Source organism: Taudactylus pleione, unplaced genomic scaffold (genome assembly GCF_031769625.1).
Source record: "Taudactylus pleione unplaced genomic scaffold, aTauple2 ptg000276l, whole genome shotgun sequence".
Lineage (NCBI taxonomy): Eukaryota > Metazoa > Chordata > Amphibia > Anura > Myobatrachidae > Taudactylus > Taudactylus pleione.
The window spans coordinates 12,493,097-12,511,535 of NW_028284678.1; the positions used below are offsets into that span (position 1 = coordinate 12,493,097).

The 18,439-nt window shown below is 45.6% G+C and overlaps 1 protein-coding gene across 6 annotated transcripts in view; it reads left to right on the forward strand.

Moving 5' to 3' along the window:
- The window catches only part of TIAM1 (TIAM Rac1 associated GEF 1), a 317,485-nt gene that overhangs the window by 287,139 nt on the left and 11,907 nt on the right, over positions 1–18,439 (forward strand). For all 6 annotated transcript variants that reach the window (XM_088481651.1, XM_088481650.1, XM_088481655.1 and 3 more), the window contains 5 exons: positions 11,193–11,372; positions 11,580–11,648; positions 12,069–12,194; positions 14,123–14,231; positions 17,045–17,224. In XM_088481651.1, coding sequence (XP_088337777.1) covers positions 11,193–11,372; positions 11,580–11,648; positions 12,069–12,194; positions 14,123–14,231; positions 17,045–17,224 — 664 coding nt within the window. The remainder of the gene's footprint in view (positions 1–11,192; positions 11,373–11,579; positions 11,649–12,068; positions 12,195–14,122; positions 14,232–17,044; positions 17,225–18,439) is intronic.

Below are 18,439 nucleotides of genomic sequence, written 5' to 3' on the forward strand. Positions count from 1 at the left end.
AATTGCGTGGTAGTTTTTCGTCAACGTGCGCAGTTTAGTAATTTTTTTTTTTTTGCTAATTTGTCATTAGAGGGGGGGGGGGGGGCTTGCGTTCTTTCAGGGTTCTGAAAGAAATCCCCATTTTTTAGCCAAAAATAGGGCTTTTACATTTTTTTAGCCTGGTCTGGGATGGTCAAAACTTCTCTAGTTTTTTTTTTTTTTTTGACAATTGCGTTTTCGCCTGGTTTTTGGCGAAAATGTCGTCCTGTTTTTGGCGAAAAACTGCCATTTTAGCCTATGGCGAAAAAAACTGCAGTTTTCGCCGCTGATTGAATACGGCCCATAGTTGTATAATATAACCAATGGGGGGCCTCCGTGGGCCATTTAGGATTTTTTTGCCAGCCATCCATCCCAAATGGCATTCTTGTTAATTGTTTTCAGTCTATAAGTACATGGTAAATGTAACCTAGACAAGTCTAATTTGCAAGTTTCCTCCTATAATAAGGCTTCAATGCACTTTTCTGCATGTACAGTTTTAGACATGCAAGGGACCAGGAGAGACCTGTTTTCAACATGTTTGGAAATGAATGTGCCTAAAGGAACATGTATCATGCTCCATCGTGTCCCCTGTTTATCCCTGTGTGGTAGAATATATTTCCCGTACACTTGTGATCTCTGGCTTTCAGTGTGTGATTATGATACATTCCTCCTTCTATATCATTAGAGAACCATCTCCTCGTGCTTTAATGACATCTCCTTTGCAGATAACGGATACTAGCTGTGTGTAAGAGCCGAAACAAATCATCTTAAACCAATGCCAAGGTTATGGAGCTCTTTGATACTTAACCGCTTCCATCCACCAACTAGTATTAAGCCCATTACACAGGGGTGAGAGCGCATATTATATCAGCTAATCAGGTCTGCGATGTCACTGTGTAGACAAGCTTGCAGTGCGCCTGCTCAACAGAGACGCATTTGTACATTTCAAATTAACATTTGTCTATATACAGCAATTTACACATTCAACTTGTGTCTTCCTATCAGTGCTTTGATTGTAGTAACGTCTGCAGGATAGCCAAGCCAGCAAAATATAAAATGCTTTTACCATAAAGCTCAAGGATAGTTATGGGGCATACACACTGGACGATAAAAGTGAACAATTAACGTTCAACGATATATCGTTCATATCGTCCAGTGTGTATGCACCAAACGACCAACTTGCAGGCCAATCTGACCATGTCATCAGAAAGTGTCTGTTCAGGGATGTAGCAGGATGACGTCACTGAACGATATCGTTACCAATATCGTTCAGTGTGTACACCCAATATCTTTCACACAGCACATCGTCTAGTGTGTATGAGCCTTTAGGGTGCGATTAAGTTCCATGCGATGTGCTTCCAGATTATGATGTCGGCAATATATCTCTGCGATTTTCCCTTGTACCTCATAGAGAAGCACTAAAAAAAAAAGATTCTTTACTGTAATAATCGTCCGGCGGCACATCGCAGATAATACTCTAAAAAGAGTACACAATTAAACTATACGTAAAGCAGGTAAACTGTAACAAATAAGTTGTTTCATAAAGGTCTCCAGGATGGTGTAACGAGCCCTGCGACAATCGCTCATTCTTATTTGTTTTACTTTGTCTGGAATCATTTTCTTTTTACTTATACACTACAGTATTCCCAGCTGGTTTTAGGTAATTACACTACTAGACACCTGTAAGACACAAAGTACATTGCATTGCACTTGAGCAGATGACATTCGGAAACGTGTGTAGACTGTTTTCATAGGCAATTATTGGATGAAGTCTGATCAGTTGTTTCAGTGTAGACAATAACCAGCCCGGTTCTGAGTTTGGAGCAAGGGAAAACAAAAAGCAAGTACAGATGTGACCTCATAGCGCCAGCCTCAATACGCCATACAGCACGAGATGCCCGGCGCTATTGAGCCACATCGAGAGGTGTAGCATAATGTCTTTTCCTTATAAATTTGTGTCTTATTTGCATCGCGGACACAGTGAAACACCAAAGGGTACTACAGATGCCGGGCTGCGGCTTTAACCGCAGGAATTAGTTTTAAACACTTCAAAGTCGCTAATGTGGAACGCCTTAACTTGGCTTGAGAAAGGCCGCGGCCATTGCACGGTAGCACTTCATACACAGATGTACAAATGTCAGTGCTATCTAGCAGAGCAGTTTTGTCGCTTCCAGTTTTATTTATGAAAAATAAGACGCACATTTTGAGCGAGCGTGACGCTCACCGCGGCCGAGTCGCCTCGGGACCTGGTGCAGAGAGGCGCTGTTTTGCGCAACTAATGCTACAGTATATGAGGATACATCTGTAACTTTGTATCTGGGGAAAAAACGTGTTGCAATGATAGGGGTGCAAATACATTTATATTTTTGCACATAGGGTAAATACCGGCTGCTTTTGCATGTAGCCCACAAATGCTGGACAGCTTTATTTTTGCATTGCAAACTAGAGTTGAGTTTGTACACACCCCTCCCAAATCTAATTCTCTCTGCACATTTTATATCTGCCCCACCTGCAGTGTAACATGGTTTTACCAATGTGCAAAGTTACTGATGGGTCTTTCCATGTATAGTGAACCAGGAGACCCCACCTGACCATCTCCAATTTTGATAAAATTTTAGTTTGGCATATATGTCAGACGACCTTTGGGAAAATGCAATAGTAGCACAACTACGACCCTCAAAGTGGGGGTAGGTGCAACTGTCGCTGACTCCGCAGTGCACCACCATCGGCAGTGGGGACGATTTTCTAAATTGCCCCACTTGACATGGAATTACCCTGCTGTTTTCTGCTTTGCTCCCAACTAGGAATCCGCTCCTAAGTTTTCAGTGAAATAGCAGCCACCTCTCAAACGTGGTGCTTCACGTCTCTTCCTTACTTTCCTAATTCTATGTCTTGTAGCCCATTGGTTGAGATTAAATGAGATTAGAGAATTTTCCATCACTTTTGACCTCAAGCATGTAGAGATCAAAAAATGCTCAGTGGCCTATTCATCGCATGCTGCATTTAGTAGGGAAATTGGTAGTTTTCGAAGATGGAATTTAACTTAAGTGTCTCACTGACCTTAGCCAGGCAATGGGAGGGGTGGCTGGTTCATTACAGTGGTGCCCATATAATTAACAGACAACAATACATGTATTTGTTGCCGTTTATTTTCTAGGTCAGTAGCTATAATACACATGTTTTCTGTATGTATATTTCACAGACCAGGAGAACCAGCAGCTGGGTCTCCTGCTCTGCCCACTTGCTGGGCAACCATCTCAATGGCTTTGCCAACTCTGGTCTCATTTTCCATGTTGAGCTCTGCTTTGTAAGGCTTATACAGCGGGATGGTTGGTAGCTGTAGTACTGTAGGTTCAACTGTGTTATTAATATATAGAGGCGACATCCAGCTTCTCAGTGAGAGCTTTCAGTAAGAATACATCACCATGGGGAACATGTATAATGGCTTACGCTGACAACCTATAATAAAATCAGAGATCCAGGAAATGGTGGAAAATGACCTATATTTATAAATACTTAGCTACCACTTTTTCTATACTTATTGATTAAGGGCCTGAATCACTACTTTACTCAACCGCGTTTACGCACGCAATCGGCCGAATGTTACGCATGCATATGCATCGCAGTGCGCGAACTAGCCATTGCAATGACTGCGCAGAGTGATTAGCAGGAAGTGCTGTTTGGCGGTGGTAACGGGTGGGGGTGGTCTGGCGAATGCAGGCGAGCCAGTGCGTTTCAATGACGTTGCAGGGGTGTGCATAAATTATCCACTGCGATGCCCTACACACCTCATAGCGTGCGTGGAAGTTAGTAATTCCTGAGCTTGTGCAAGTGTGCCAGAGACTGCGATGGTACCGATGGTTTCGCAGTCTTGCTAAACTTTACGTATGTGTGGTAAGTAAAGTGGGCGTCCTTATGTTACGCTGCGAGGGCATTGCGTTCGCAATGGATTAGCATACTTTCGCAGTGGAACTGCGCGCGTAATCGCTTTTGCATTCACAGTTGCATTCCATAGTGAATCAGGCCCTAAGTTTGATTTGTATAAAGAGACACTGGACCTGATTCAGAGGTGGACACGAGCCGACTGAAAATAATCGGCCGCTTATGTGTCTGAGTCGCACTGCGCACGCGCTCCCGATGGTTACCTCTTTGAGACGCTGAACCAATTTGGACGCAGCAAGAGTGGTTTTCAGTGGGCATTTCTGGGTGTTAACGGGGTGGCTCAGACAATGACACGGGCGTGCCGCAGTCAGCGACTGCATCTAAAGAGCCAGTTGCACTGACTCAGACAGCCATGTTCAGATGGAGAATCCGGCCTAATAGGGCTGCTGCAATCTCCGATGGTGCGTCTTAATACGCACAGTGTTGGATTAGCGCTGCAGCTGGTGGGCATCTCAGTAGGAAAACCATCGGCTGCGGCATGCGATAAATAAGCAGTCTCGTCTGCAGCACGATGGTGGTTATTATTTTATTTTTGAGTCAACACTAGGTAACAACCAGTATCGATTTAAACTTTACACGCGTAGAAATGAAATGAACCTCCAATCAGAAAATTAAAATGTTATATTTTCTTATAGTATAGAAACTAGCAAAAAAGCGACAAGAGCATTCAATATCAGACAGCGTTCTCGCCAAAGTGTTTGGGTTAATTAGCGAGAGCGAAGGAGAAAGATGAAAGGCGGTGTGCCAACCACAAAACAGGGGAGTAAGGGAGACCGGATGGAATTAAGGGGGAGTCAGAAAGACCGTCCTCCGCATGTGGTGGGAAATATGGTAAATTGATGCGAACATTAAAGCACGTGCTCTTTTTTTCCAATACTTTAATAAAGGATCTTAAAGAATTCTTATACTTGTGATAAGCTCTCATTTCATTGACGTGCCATATCCCATCGATAACAAAGGAGGGGGAAGATTGTAGCCAATCCATGGCAATTCTGCAAGTAGTTGCCAATACAATATTTCCAATTAATTTCTTTTGAAGATGCAATGATCATAGACAGAGGAATCTGGGAGAGAAAGGGAAAGTGACCATACTGGAATGTGTACGCCATACTAAAACAAATGTATCTTCCTTTTTAGTTGCCACCTTGGACAGCAGAATGATAATGGCCACAATTGTCTGTACCTCCAGGAGGCTGTGGCATCTGTCTGTAGATACAGGTTAGCCTGCCCCATCTGCTTACCTGCTCATATTTCTAGTGGCTGAGAAAGGAACCTCGTGAGCAGGCCTCGCATGTGGCCTCCGCTGATACTGATGGACGTCTTCAGTTCCCAATTAGTGTCTGCCTGTCTCTCTCTGCTGGAGCCATTCGTGTCCCACCTAGACTGAGACAGGGGTGCTCCATAGCACCAATGCTCCATATACATTTGAATTACTAGGGCTGTGGATTTCTAATGACAGGCTGCACACACTTTCCACATTCTATGGCGGCCTACTGGGGCCTCCACTGGCCAAACAGAACGAGTCAAGATGCCTTGAAGGTGGCAGCCATTTAAATGATGGAGGGTCACAGGTGGAAGAATCTGCAGCACAGGGACGCAGTGGTCACACATAATACGCTAGCAATTAAGGACGTCTCCAGCGATCATAAGTCCTAATCGCCTATTCACCCATATTTGTGTCACGCGCATCTCTGCAACAGCACCGCCCCCCAGTCCTTCGCCCGCATGAGCAAACTCCATCATTAGAAACGGTACCAGTTCTTACCCAGTTGGCATATAGTAATTCCTATTCAGCTGTCGGTGAGATGTGTACGACTCATAATCCTTTGTGACTAGTGTTTGCTAAAAAAAAACAAAAAAAACCTGCGAGACGCAGACGCATTCGGACTTGCGTGCAGTCTAGAAAGCAGCCTGATCCAATAGCAGGCTAAATATCCGTACATCAAACCCAAAGCAGGGCACAGTCTGTTTGTAGGCCCCACTGGAGGTCAACAACTGGTTTCCTTCATGTGGTGCCTCCGTACTGAAATAGCTTTCAGGAAGCTGCCGGAGACCAGTGTTGGTGTGTATCTGGCCAGGCGGAAGGTTACAGGGCACACAGGAAGCATTAGACAGTGGGGAAAACCTCAGAGGAGAGGCATTGTTGTGTGACTGTACTCCCATCATCTCTCACCAGAGGTTTTCTCCCACACGTCTGAGCGCCAGGTGTTGTGCAGCCGTGTGTCACAGGGAGGTTTAGCTTCCCACAGGCAGGAGGGAAGAGGATTAGGGGTCAGGCATTAATAACTGGGTATTGTAAGGTTTTTCTCAGTCATCAAATGCAAGAAGGAAATAAATGAAAAGGCGTATTTGTCCAAATGAAATGACCTCTGTGTTTAACTATTTATGACTATAGGGGACGTATTCCATAAAATAAGAGGAATGCAAATACTGCCTTAACTTGTTTTAGGACTTGTTATATGTACAGTATTGCGTATTCTTTCGTGATATACTGTATATCGGCGTTTTCTCGCCACTTGCCGCTTTTTAGTTTGAGTAAAAAGAGGGAGGTGGTCTAAACGATTACGTGAATCCGCACTCCATGATAAAAAATTGGGGGGTGGGGGGGAATTAAATAAAAAAAAAACCCACGGCTGCCAATTCAACAAGTGGGGTGAACCCTGTTTTTGTCTTTTCACAGAGATGGTCCTTTCCACGCAGCTTCAAATTTATTTTTTCTAAATATTGAGAAATTATTCTGTAATATTGTCGCCGCACTGCGCAGCATGATAGTAATGATTTTGCCGTTATGTCATATTTCGGCACGCAGTGAACGGAGTGAAACTTGTAGCAGTTCGCTCCCTATCTGTTGTTTAGGACTGAGCTAGCTTGGGCCAGTGTCTTTGTTTGGGATGCTCTGGCCACAAACTGTAGTAAGTTCACGGAGTCCTGAAAGTTGTCAAGCGTAGGCCAAAACAGGATTCCTCTTCTCGCGAACCATTAATTATAAAAACAAACCCAAAAGACTAAGGGCCTGATTCAGACCTGGACGCTAAGTCGCGAACGCACGCTATGGCTGATAGTCGTCCGTCTGCATATGCGTCAATATATGCATGCGCGAGTCACTCACTGCGCTCGGAAATTGTGCACTCGTAATACACAGAATGGATGCTACTTTGAGTGACAGAATGTGCCATTTGTGGGTGGTAACAGGGGAAGGTGCTTGTGAACGGGGGAGTGGTGTTGCGAACACAGGCGTGTCTGGGCATCAAAACTGAGTTTTATGGGTGTGCATAATTAGCATGGAAGCGTCATTGTACACGTCACTTGGTTGTATTTCAGCCTGCAGTGATCGCATGTGTTTGCATTGGGGTAGGGTCTACCTCCACCGCTGTGTGCAGCTCCGATGGTTCAGATTAGTCATACACTTCCTGGAGATGACGTGTGCTAAGTAATAAAAGTGGGTGTCTTTAGACTGGCATGCGTTCGCTATACCGTCGCTCTCTAAGACATAGAGGGCGTCCTTACACCAGACAGTGCGATCGCGGAATTTGCATACCCGGCCCCTTTTGGCTGCGAGAGAGAGCGCAGCTTAGCGTCCGGGTCTGAATCGCCCCCTAAGTTCATTCATCTAAATTCATTCATATACAAAATTTGCTCTAGATTTGACAGGTTTTTTTTTTTTTTTTTTCAATTTTGTTGTCTGACTTTCACAAGACAAATAAATAACTTTTTGCTGAGTTCTGCTCCCCCCCCCAAACACACTTACCAGTCAGCTCTCCTCCCCACACTGCTCCCTTACCAGGCAGATCCCCGTGGTCCGCCCTTACAAGAGAACTCTTCCCCCATGCTGCACCCTTTCCAGGCTGCTCCCCCATGCTGCACCCTTTCCAGGCTGCTCCCCCATGCTGCACCCTTTCCAGGCTGCTCCCCCATGCTGCACCCTTACCAGGCTGCTCCCCCATGCTGCACCCTTACCAGGCTGCTCCCCCATGCTGCACCCTTACCAGGCTGCTCCCCCATGCTGCACCCTTACCAGGCTGCTCCCCCATGCTGCACCCTTACCAGGCTGCTCCCCCGTGCTGCACCCTTACCAGGCTGCTCCCCCGTGCTGCACCCTTACCAGGCTGCTCCCCTGTGCTGCACCCTAAGCAAACACGCCCCACACACACTGCGCCCTTACCAGGCAGCTCTCCTCCGCACGCTGCTCCCTTACCAGGCAGATCCCTGTGATCCGCCCCTACAAGAGGACTCTTCCCCCATGCTGCACTCTTACCAGGCGGCTCCCCTGTGCTGTACCCTAAGTATACGGCCCCCCACATACTGTACCCTTACCAGATGCTCCCCCCTGTGTGCGCATGCTGCACACATTACCAGCAGCCCCCCACACCTGCAGCGGCCTTAACAGAAGCCCCCCCTACCTGCTTCTCTCTTACCTGGTAGCTCTCTTTCACTGTGCCAATTCACCAGGTGTCTCCCCTCCACGCTAAGCCCATTTACCAGGCGTCTCCCCTCCACGCTAAGCCCATTTACCAGGCGTCGCCCCTCCACGCTAAGCCCATTTACCAGGCGTCTCCCCTCCACGCTAAGCCCATTTACCAGGCGTCTCCCCTCCACACTGCGTCTTTGCCAGACGTCTCTCCCCCCCCTCCCACGATGCACCCTTGCCATGCATCCCCACTCCAAGCTGTGCCCTTGCCAGGCATCTTCCCCCCCCCATGCTGCACCATTTCCAGGTGTCTCCTCCTCATGCTGCGTCCTTGCCACCCGTGTCCCCCTCACGTTGCGCCCTTGCCAAGTGTATCCCCACCACGCTGCATCCTTGCCAGGCATTTTCTCCCCACGCAGTGTCCTTGCCAGTTGTCTCCCTCCCCACGCTGCACCCTTGCCAGTTGCCTCCCCCCACCCCTCCCCACACACAGTACACTTGCCAGACATCTCCCCCCCTCCCACGTTGCACCCTTGCATGGCGTCTCCCCCCCCCCCCCCCCGCACTGCGCCCTAACCGTGCCGCCCCCTCTGATGCTCATTTTCTACGCCCAGTAACTAAGCACAACCATGAAAATGAAGATGTCCAAAAGATCCCACCATCCAAAAACTTATTTATGAACAGCTGGTCCACAAATGCTCTGCTGGTCTGGGGGGAGGACGTACCTGACAGCTCTCCCCTAGTGCGTAAATCAATCCTACTCTGACATTGAGACGATTCCGACAACAAGACGAACTAAGAGTGCTTTCATTTCAAGAGATCATTAACCAGCCGGAATCCCTTCCAAGGGTCTGAAATGATTTCAGATCACAGCAGTGGTTAATACCTCCACTTACTAAGAAGCTGGCTGCTCCTTGGTGCAGATCAGCGCCAATGTTTTCAGTCCTTAAGAAGCCAACATACTCGCCAACGCACATTGCGGGCTCTGTGATTAGCTGTGCATATTATATCGCAGCCTCGTGTGAGGAGAGGAAGGTTGCAATGCCTACATGAAAACGGATTCTTTCTTCATTTTTCCAAATACCAATTTAATAGTGCAATGAAAAAAAAATCCTTTCAGTCTTTTATTTTTCTTCTTTTTTTTTAGTAGATATATTTTGTTCCATCATATCCATTTGCAAGTGAAATCGATTCCCTCCCCGTTTCTGTTTATATCCTTATGTGAGGATCTGAGAGAGATTCTGAAATCTGGTTGCTAGGTGACTCTGTGCCTACACAGACGTATGAAAAGACTTTGAAGGGAGGGGGGGGGGGAAGGTTTGCAAGACTGGCAAAGTTTCGGGGATTATTGGGAGCCCAATATATGCCCTCTATATAGAGATGTCCATGTACATAACCAGGTACACAGGTGGCAGTGATTGCGACTCATGTACACTTGGCGTATCTCAGCTTTGTCTGGAAGTGGCATAATTGCTGTGTAGATGTAACAGGGATCCGTGTAATCGCAATCTCACACTCCAGAAGGAAAATTGTTTTGACACGGATATGACACTCAAGGTTATCTTCCCGTAGTGTGTGTGTGTGTATGGGGAATCTAAATGTGTCACATTTGCTGGACTATATTATTTTAGTGTTTGCAGTAATGAATTGGAGTAAAATGTTACTGCAACTGTTTCTTTTTCTACAACGTTGTGGCCAGCTGTCCCTATTTTTTCAGAGACAGTCTTGTGTTATACAGATAAGACCCTGGGAAAAGCCCTGGTTATCAGTATCGGTACAGCGCTTTTCCTGTTGTGTTTTGCCGTTTTTGTGCAACTCTATCTGTGTTTTATTCTATAGGATTTGTAATTTCATTCTTTGATGAAAATAATTTTGTTAAATGTTAAAAAACAAACATAGGGGCTGATTCATTACCGATCCCAACTGCGATTACGCACGCTATTGGCAGATTGTTGCATTATGTGTATGCATCACAGTGCCCGTACGCAAACCATCCACTGCGATCACAGTGACTACACCGACCCATCGCAGAGTAATTGACAGGTGGTGCCGTTCGGGGGAGGTGACTGGGCGGTCGTCGAAACGCAGGCGTGCCAGTGCCTTTGAACGCCGTTGCAGGGGCGTGCACAAAAAATGCCCTGCGCAGCCTGAGAACTCATAGCGTGCGTGGAGGTTAGCAATTCCTCAGTAAGGTCAGAGCTTGTGCAAGTGTGCGTGAGGCTGCCACGGTACTCAACGTTACCGATGGTTTTGCAGTCTTGCAAAGGATGACGAATGTGTGTAAGGTAAAGTGGGCGTCCTTATGTTGTGCTGCGACAGCTTATCGATCGCAGTGGATTAGCATACTATCGCAGTGAGACTGCGTGCATAATCGCAATTGCGATCCGTAATGAAGCCGGCCCATACATCATCATGCAATTTAGTAAACATGCCGTAATGGGGATTGTAGTGCTTCAAGCTCTGTCTACACAACGCCACATGTAACGTTCTTGGATGCACCTGCCCAGCATCAGAGCATGGCTGGAAATCACCTTAATATGGTTACATCTGTAATATCATTTTATATGCAAAATGTACATTTATATTGTACCTAGTTACAGGACTGGTAACCTGGAGTGTTTGTCTATAAAATAAGAGAATAACAATACAAGTGCACACTCACCTGTGTGGTGGTATGTGTATAGGTATTAGTCATGACCGCTGTATATATAATATGTGTGTTCCTCGTGTTGTTGGTCATTCCGCATACTTGCCAGCCTAGCTTTCAAAAGTGACAAACACGTTTCCTCTCTCCGGCGCTTACATAACATCAATCTCGTTGCAGAACACAGAGCAGGTTGCAGCCTTTTGTCGTAGCCTCAATGAGATGAATTCTCCAGATTCTTGCCTGAGCCCCTCCGAATTCACAGGACCCCAGCTAGCGACCATGAGGCAATTAACAGACGCCGACAAATTGCGCAAGGTTATTTGCGAGCTGCTTGAGACGGAGCGCACCTATGTCAAGGTATTTTCCGCTGCTTGCTCTGGAGTGTTAGACGTGCCTGTGTGTGTTGCAGCCATCTGCGAGGTGCTATAAATTGATTTATCACCTCTGTCTATTGTTGCGTTGTTCTCTCTATGGGAATATGTGAACGTTTTGGTGTCGTGAATCACAGTGCTGCTTTGAGCTGTGCATTATAGCTATAATATGTATTTTTCTGTATTTGATCAGGATCTAAACTGTCTAATGGAAAGATACCTTAAACCATTGCAGAAAGAGACGTTTCTCACACAAGATGAGGTTAGTGTTATCTGTATATTTAAACTAGATGCACCTCTTTGCGCATGGGGTAACTTATTTCATATCGCCAGGCTGGGTAGTGTGACCTTGTAATTATTTAGGCAGCAGGACTAAGTATGGAGACTAAACCAGGGAAATAGGTTTATGTTGTCCCTAAATGACCACACGTATCTCTATTTAGGCCCTATTGGGGTGGCATACCCTATAACAGCTTAATTAATTATTTTGTGAGTTGAAAAGGCGCCGGAAACCTGCAGCGCCCACGTTTGCACCGGAATACGCACTCCTGCGTGTACGGTACATAGTCGTACCTGTGTCACAGGCCTTGCTGCGGGTTTTTGTTTTGTACTTGTCCTGTATTGTAGTGCATCTTACATTATGGAGCGCATACTGTTAATTGCTACGACCCTCTCTCTTTAGCTTGACGTGCTGTTTGGCAATCTGTTGGAAATGGTGGAATTCCAGGTTGAGTTCTTGAAAACTCTGGAAGATGGGGTCAGGCTGGTACCAGACCTGGAGAAGCTGGAGAGGGTGGATCAGTTCAAGGTAATTACACTACTACCACTGATGTTACTACAAAATCCGCTTTGTATTAGGGATGTGCAGGCTCGGATAGGTTCAAGCTTGAATGCCGAGTTCGGATTTTTCCCTCCAAAAATCGGGTCTCAGAAAGAGGAAAAAAACTTCATCTTTCATGGACAAACATCATCTTCCTTGGACAAAACTCCATGGAAGATGATGTTTGTCCATGAATGATGACGTTTTGCCTCTTTCTGAGACCCGATTTTTGGAGGGAAAAATCCGAACTCGGCATGCAAACTTGAACCTATCCGAGCCTGCACATCTCTACTTTGTATAGTTATTATGTATAGTGTTCCCTAAAGGTTTGGTTAGAGAGCTTGGTGTAAATATTTCCCCATACCTTCACTTCAGAAGTCTTACATTCTAATTACATTTACTAATATCGGCTGTTTCATTCTCTTAGAGAGGAGCACTGTCTTGAAAGACAATACTATTTCATGCTTTATTACTGAAGTGATTTAATTAATGTCCTAAGAAATACATAGAAGGGTTTCCCTCCCTGATCGCTCAATCTATCCAGGTCTCTGTGTTCTCTTCTGGACAGGCTCCCTCCACCCATCACAAGCACAGCGTATAGAGGATACACATCCGGGAATGAGCACTATCCAGTCTATGATAGACCAATCTCAGACTGTGCTATACTTGCTCCCTGGCATGTCACGGTTCTACTGCTCTGCAGGCTATAGGAAACCTGCTCGGTGAAAGGACATTGAAAGCTGTTTACTTTTTTTAAACTTTAAACAGGGGGGGAAGTCTGTTCTTAGTATTTCCTTTTTATGAGGTAATTTGTAGTATAGGTTTAGCGCTGCTTTCAGAAATGTGCAATAAAATGGTTCTCGGTCACCCTCTTTATAAGCACAGCTGTGGTTATGCAGGCACTATAAGCACAGTTCACTGTGTTTCACCAGTTTACATTAAATAAAACACAAATGGGGTCTATTTACTAAGCTTTGTTAGGCGATAAAGTGAACAGTGATAAGGTGCCAGCCAATCAGCTCCCAACTGTCATGTCACAGGCTGTGTTTGAAAAATTCCCTTTATTTCCTAACAAAGCTTAGTAAATAGACCCCTAGCTTTTTGCCAAGTTATCTCAGGATCCAGTTTGGTCCGTGAAATGAAAGTCCAGGGACTCTGCACAAACAGCGGGAAAATGTATGTAATATATTCTCATAGACACATTCCTAGCTTGCGGAATGCCAAATCTAAGGCACGGTTAAAAATATATTTTTATTTTATGACTTTTAGGCAGGTTGGAGCTACAGTAGTCTCAGAAATAATACTTTGGCTGAGCCCCTCACATAGTCACAGTATGTAATTGCTACAGGCCTAGCTGATTACCTCCAATTTGTACTTACTACCTAATGAGGCTGTAAAGTGTTACCGTAGACACAGGGTTACTTCTGTTGATTTAAAAACTAGCACCCAGCACTGTACGGGCAATGTGGTGGTAGATGTGGTTGATGGCACTGTGACGGTAGTAAAAATTTGTTGCCGTAAACACAATTAAATTGTGATTTCCTGGTTCGGTGGCCAGGTGATTGGGAGCCATGCCCTTTGGTTCCTAGTTGGTGCTCTGCTGCATTTATCAGACTCTGCTGGTCACCGGGCACTGGCTGGTCGCTGTTCTGTAAGGGCCCAAGATCCCTGTTACCACCCTGTATGTTGGTGCCTGCACTCAAAATGGATAAGTTGTGGCTGACTGCTTGATATAGAGGTTTGGAAACCTATTATTTGTGATTAAGCATCAATATTCTCTGCATGCGCTAATTATCAGGTGACCTGTTTGCTGCAGTCTGGAGTCAGACCGGGTACAAGAAAACTTGCAGTGCATTGAACTTCCTGTGTGTAACTTGGATTAAATATTTACTTTGCGCTTTGGTTCTGTTTTGCAGAAAGTCTTGTTTTCCTTGGGTGGATCTTTTCTATATTACGCCGACCGCTTCAAGTTGTACAGTGCCTTCTGCGCCAGTCATACAAAGGTCCCGAAAGTGTTAGTGAAAGGTAAGAGTGGTAGAAAGGTAAAAGACCATATATCATCAGGTCATGAGATCATGCACCATGTTACCTTGTGTAGAATCTGCTTGATTGACAAATACAACAAGACCTCAGGGGCAATTCTCCAGCCCCCCAAACTGTCATTATCCCAGAACTCTGTTTCTTCGTAAACATTTCTGTCTGCTGCTCACTTCTGGATCCCTATACCAGTTCATCTGTGCCAAACTGTCACATTAATGGTCTTCAATGTTATACTTCAATACCATCTCCGGGAAACGTAGCAATGGTGAAGTTCGACCATAGTTTTGCAGAGCTTACCACAGCCCCTGCTGAACTGGCTTCATGTCCACCATTGACAGTTTCGTGCCTACAGATAGCAGAGACAGCCATTCAGCATACTGAGCCCTGTATACATGAGCGTGAAACCTCTCATTTCTCCAGAAACCAGTGTCATCTCTGTGGCAGGAAGTGATGTCACTGGTTCCTCGTGAATTGATAGGCCGTGATCTGAGCCAACAAGATGGCTGCCTCCGATGTACACATGTGATCTGTGCTTAAAGGCTCATACACACTAGACGATGTGTGTTGAGAGCGATATTGATGAAAGATTTCCCTTGAACTGGCCGGAGTGCAGGACAAACGATATTGGGTGTACACACTAAACGATATCGTTAAAGATATCGTTCAGTGATGTCATCCTGCCACATCCCTGATTGGCCTGTATGTGTGCGTTACATGGTTAACAAACCATGGGAGCGCGCATTGTTGGTTGTTTGGTGCATGCACACTGGACGATATGAACGATATCGTTATCATTCATATCATTCATTTTTATCGTCTAGTGCAGGGGTGGCTAACCAGTCACAGGCAAAGAGCCCAAAAATATCTGTAGGTGTGTCAAAGAGCCCAGATCATGCGCATGCCAAAGGCGCACATGCAAAAACACCCTGGTATGATGTTTGTGGGATCATGTAAAAGCGCATGCACACAGTCACCGTGGAGATAACTATTAAAGGTAAAGAAAAAGCCAGAACAATATAAAAAACATTGAAAAACCACATCCACAAAAAATACATTGAAAAAAATAAAAATGATTCAAATAATACAATCCAACCCCCCCTGGTGTCACTCCAGTCCCTCTCATGTGTCACTTCAGCAGCCTCTCGTGTCACTCCAGCAACTCCCCATGTGTCACTCCAGCAACTCCCCATGTGTCACTCCAGCAACTCCCCATGTGTCACTCCAGCAACTCCCCATGTGTCACTCCAGCAGCCTCTCGTATCACTCCAACTCCCTATATGTCACTCCAGCAGCCCCTCATGTGTAACTGCAGCAGCCCCTCGTGTGTCACAACAGCAGACCCTCATGTGTCACAACAGCAGACCCTCATGTGTCACAACAGCAGACCCTCATATGCCACTCCAGCCACCCCCTCTCTCCCTGGTCCACTCCAGTCCAGCCACCTTCCCCCACACTCCCACTCACTCCACGGGCCACTTCAGCCCCCCCCCCCCTCCCCGGCGGCTGCAACCGCATCTTCTTCGTGGCTACAGGTTCAGTCACAAGTTGAGTCCGCCTCCTGTTTGCGGTATGACATCGCCACATCGCCCATACATGCCTCCAGAGCGGCGCAGACTGCTGCAACAAAGGAGGAGCCTCCTCTGAACAGCTGCGCGCCTATCAGAGGAGGCAGTCAGTGCCAGCCAGGGGAGCCGCATCAGAATAACGGAAGAGCCGCATGTGGCCACTGCTGGTCTGGTGTGTATACCCCTTACAGTGCACAAGTAGAAATGAAGACCCTGAGAGCCAATGCTTAGCATATCAATCTTTTTGTTGACGATAGTGTGGTTATTTATTATTATCTGTAATCTCAAATGCTTTCTACTCATAAAACACCCTTTTTATTTTTACTGAAACTTGCGTGATGCTGAGAGTCATTTAAACATATTTTCCCTGTAGAATAGATCGGTTACTCTATGAAGTCGCACAGAGAGCCTTGGTTTATTTTCCAATTTAAAAGGGTTCTGAAATAGAGTGCGACATTAAAGAGACATTATAGAGCCCAATTTTAGTGCATCCACAGAATCCGGCTAGAAGTGATCCTGAGACAGAGGCTTATTTTTTTCTGCTGTTAAATATTTAAAGACCATTTTGCCGTGCCTTGTAGATTCTAACATAACAATTACTGTACTTACAATATCACCACATTTACCATGCAAATGCATGCTCTTAAGGCATTAATAAAACATGAAATCATTCCTGAAGTTGTTGCCAGTCTTATAAAGTGATTTTCGGTTTTGTTGTTAATTGTGTATTGTTTGTGTCGTTATTATCGGATTATTTGTAAATCAAAGTGCTCAGAGCAGGCTGGCGCAGCCTTTGGCAACCAGCCGCTGTAGAACTACCAGTCCCAGCATGGGGGCTAACAGGGAGGGCTGGGGCTTTTTAGTTTAACAGCAGCTGGGGAACGGCAGGCTTGCCTGTGCTCAGCGCAGAGTATTATAATTTAATATCTGCCTCTGAGTGTAAACGTGAAACCTATTGACCTATATCGGCGTGTTCCTGTAAACGGCCACTCCTGCTGTTATAATTGTGCTAGTGGTAGGACGCTTGGCTATGGAAGGCAACTGTATAAATAGAACAGATTGTAGAGTGTAGATATGCTACAAGCAGCCCAATTCTTTCATATATTCCAAGATCAAAGAGAGAGGTTGTGTTTGTTTGGTCTTAAATGTATTCCCTGTGGTGCTTATAAGCTTATTATCTCTAACTCTCCAGAGGTTCCTTGGTGTCAGTAATTGAAATTCTCCTCCTTGCAGCTAAAACGGACCACACTTTCAAAGCCTTCCTGGACGCCCAGAATCCGAAGCAGCAGCATTCGTCAACACTGGAGTCCTATCTGATCAAACCCATCCAGCGCATCCTGAAATATCCGCTGCTCCTGAAGGAGCTCTATTCTCTGACGGACGCGGAAAGTGAAGAGCACTACCACCTGGATGGTAAGACGGCAGGAAGCATTATTAGACCATTAGACCCAGGAAATTCAAAGACTATTTTTGTGTTTTTATTCAACTCTTCTCTTGATATGCGCTGTGCGCCTACTGTCGGTAACGTTCAGGCAAAGTTCAGTCACATACTGTACATATATACAAGTGTCACACATCAACTTAATCAGCAAAGTCTGCTGGTGTGTCCTAGTCGCATTGCACTGCGACTTAGAGCCGTATTCAATTTGAGCTGAGCCGCGATACTTTTACGCCTCCCAGACTTTTCGCCTACATCGCGTGTTTTCTAGGCGGAAAAGTATTGCGCGCATGCCTGCGTATCGCCGTATTCCATTTGAAAGTACGCAAAAATGGGACCCGGCGAAACTTAAACAAGCGGAAAGTACTGTCAGATTTGGGGAAATCAGCCCCCCAAAAGATGCTCTGACATGGGGGTTAGCTATGGTACCCCCTGATTTGGCTTGCTGAAGGTATTTGGTGTTTTTAAACGGGCTCAATAGCTCTTAAACAGCATTTTTGTATGTGATGCAGAATAGTATTCAGGAGTATTTTTTGCAGAAAATAACTTCTCCCAGCAAATTTGGGGTACATGAAAATGGGGGTCAGCATATTTTAAAGTTGCTAAAGTTAAGTTTAAAAAAATTGTGAAAAATCCACCTGCCGCAAGCTCCTGCAATGATAAAAACATCTGGGGCATACTTGGGGACCCCCCCCCTCCCCAGAGTCAGTTTGCTCATTTTTAACTTTGTCCCCCCAATTATTTTTTTTTGCCCCCAAATTCAAAGTGATTTTTTTAGGGTGTTCTTAAGTCTTTTTAAAAAAAGTTTTTGACACAGTTAACCTTTGGGGGACTGTCTGAAGGCTGCAGGGGGGTTCCCGCAACGTTGCACCCCAAAACCCCAATTCTGCACTTTTTTCCGCCTCCTGTTCATAGGCGAAACTTTTCCGCCTATTACATTGCATTGACTTTCCGCCTAGACGAAAAGTCTTTCAAATTGAATACTGAGTCAAGTCAAAACAGGCGAAAATGACGTCATCGGCGGAAAGTTTTCGCCCAAAACACGCGAAAACGGCTTTTCACTCCGAATTGAATACGGGCCTCAGACGCATTTTCGGGAAAAGAAAGATGCCTGGCGCTAGCAGAGTCTCACAGGAACTGGCGCGCCGAGAGGGACTTTTTAGCGTGACTACAGCAAAGATGTGTAAGGA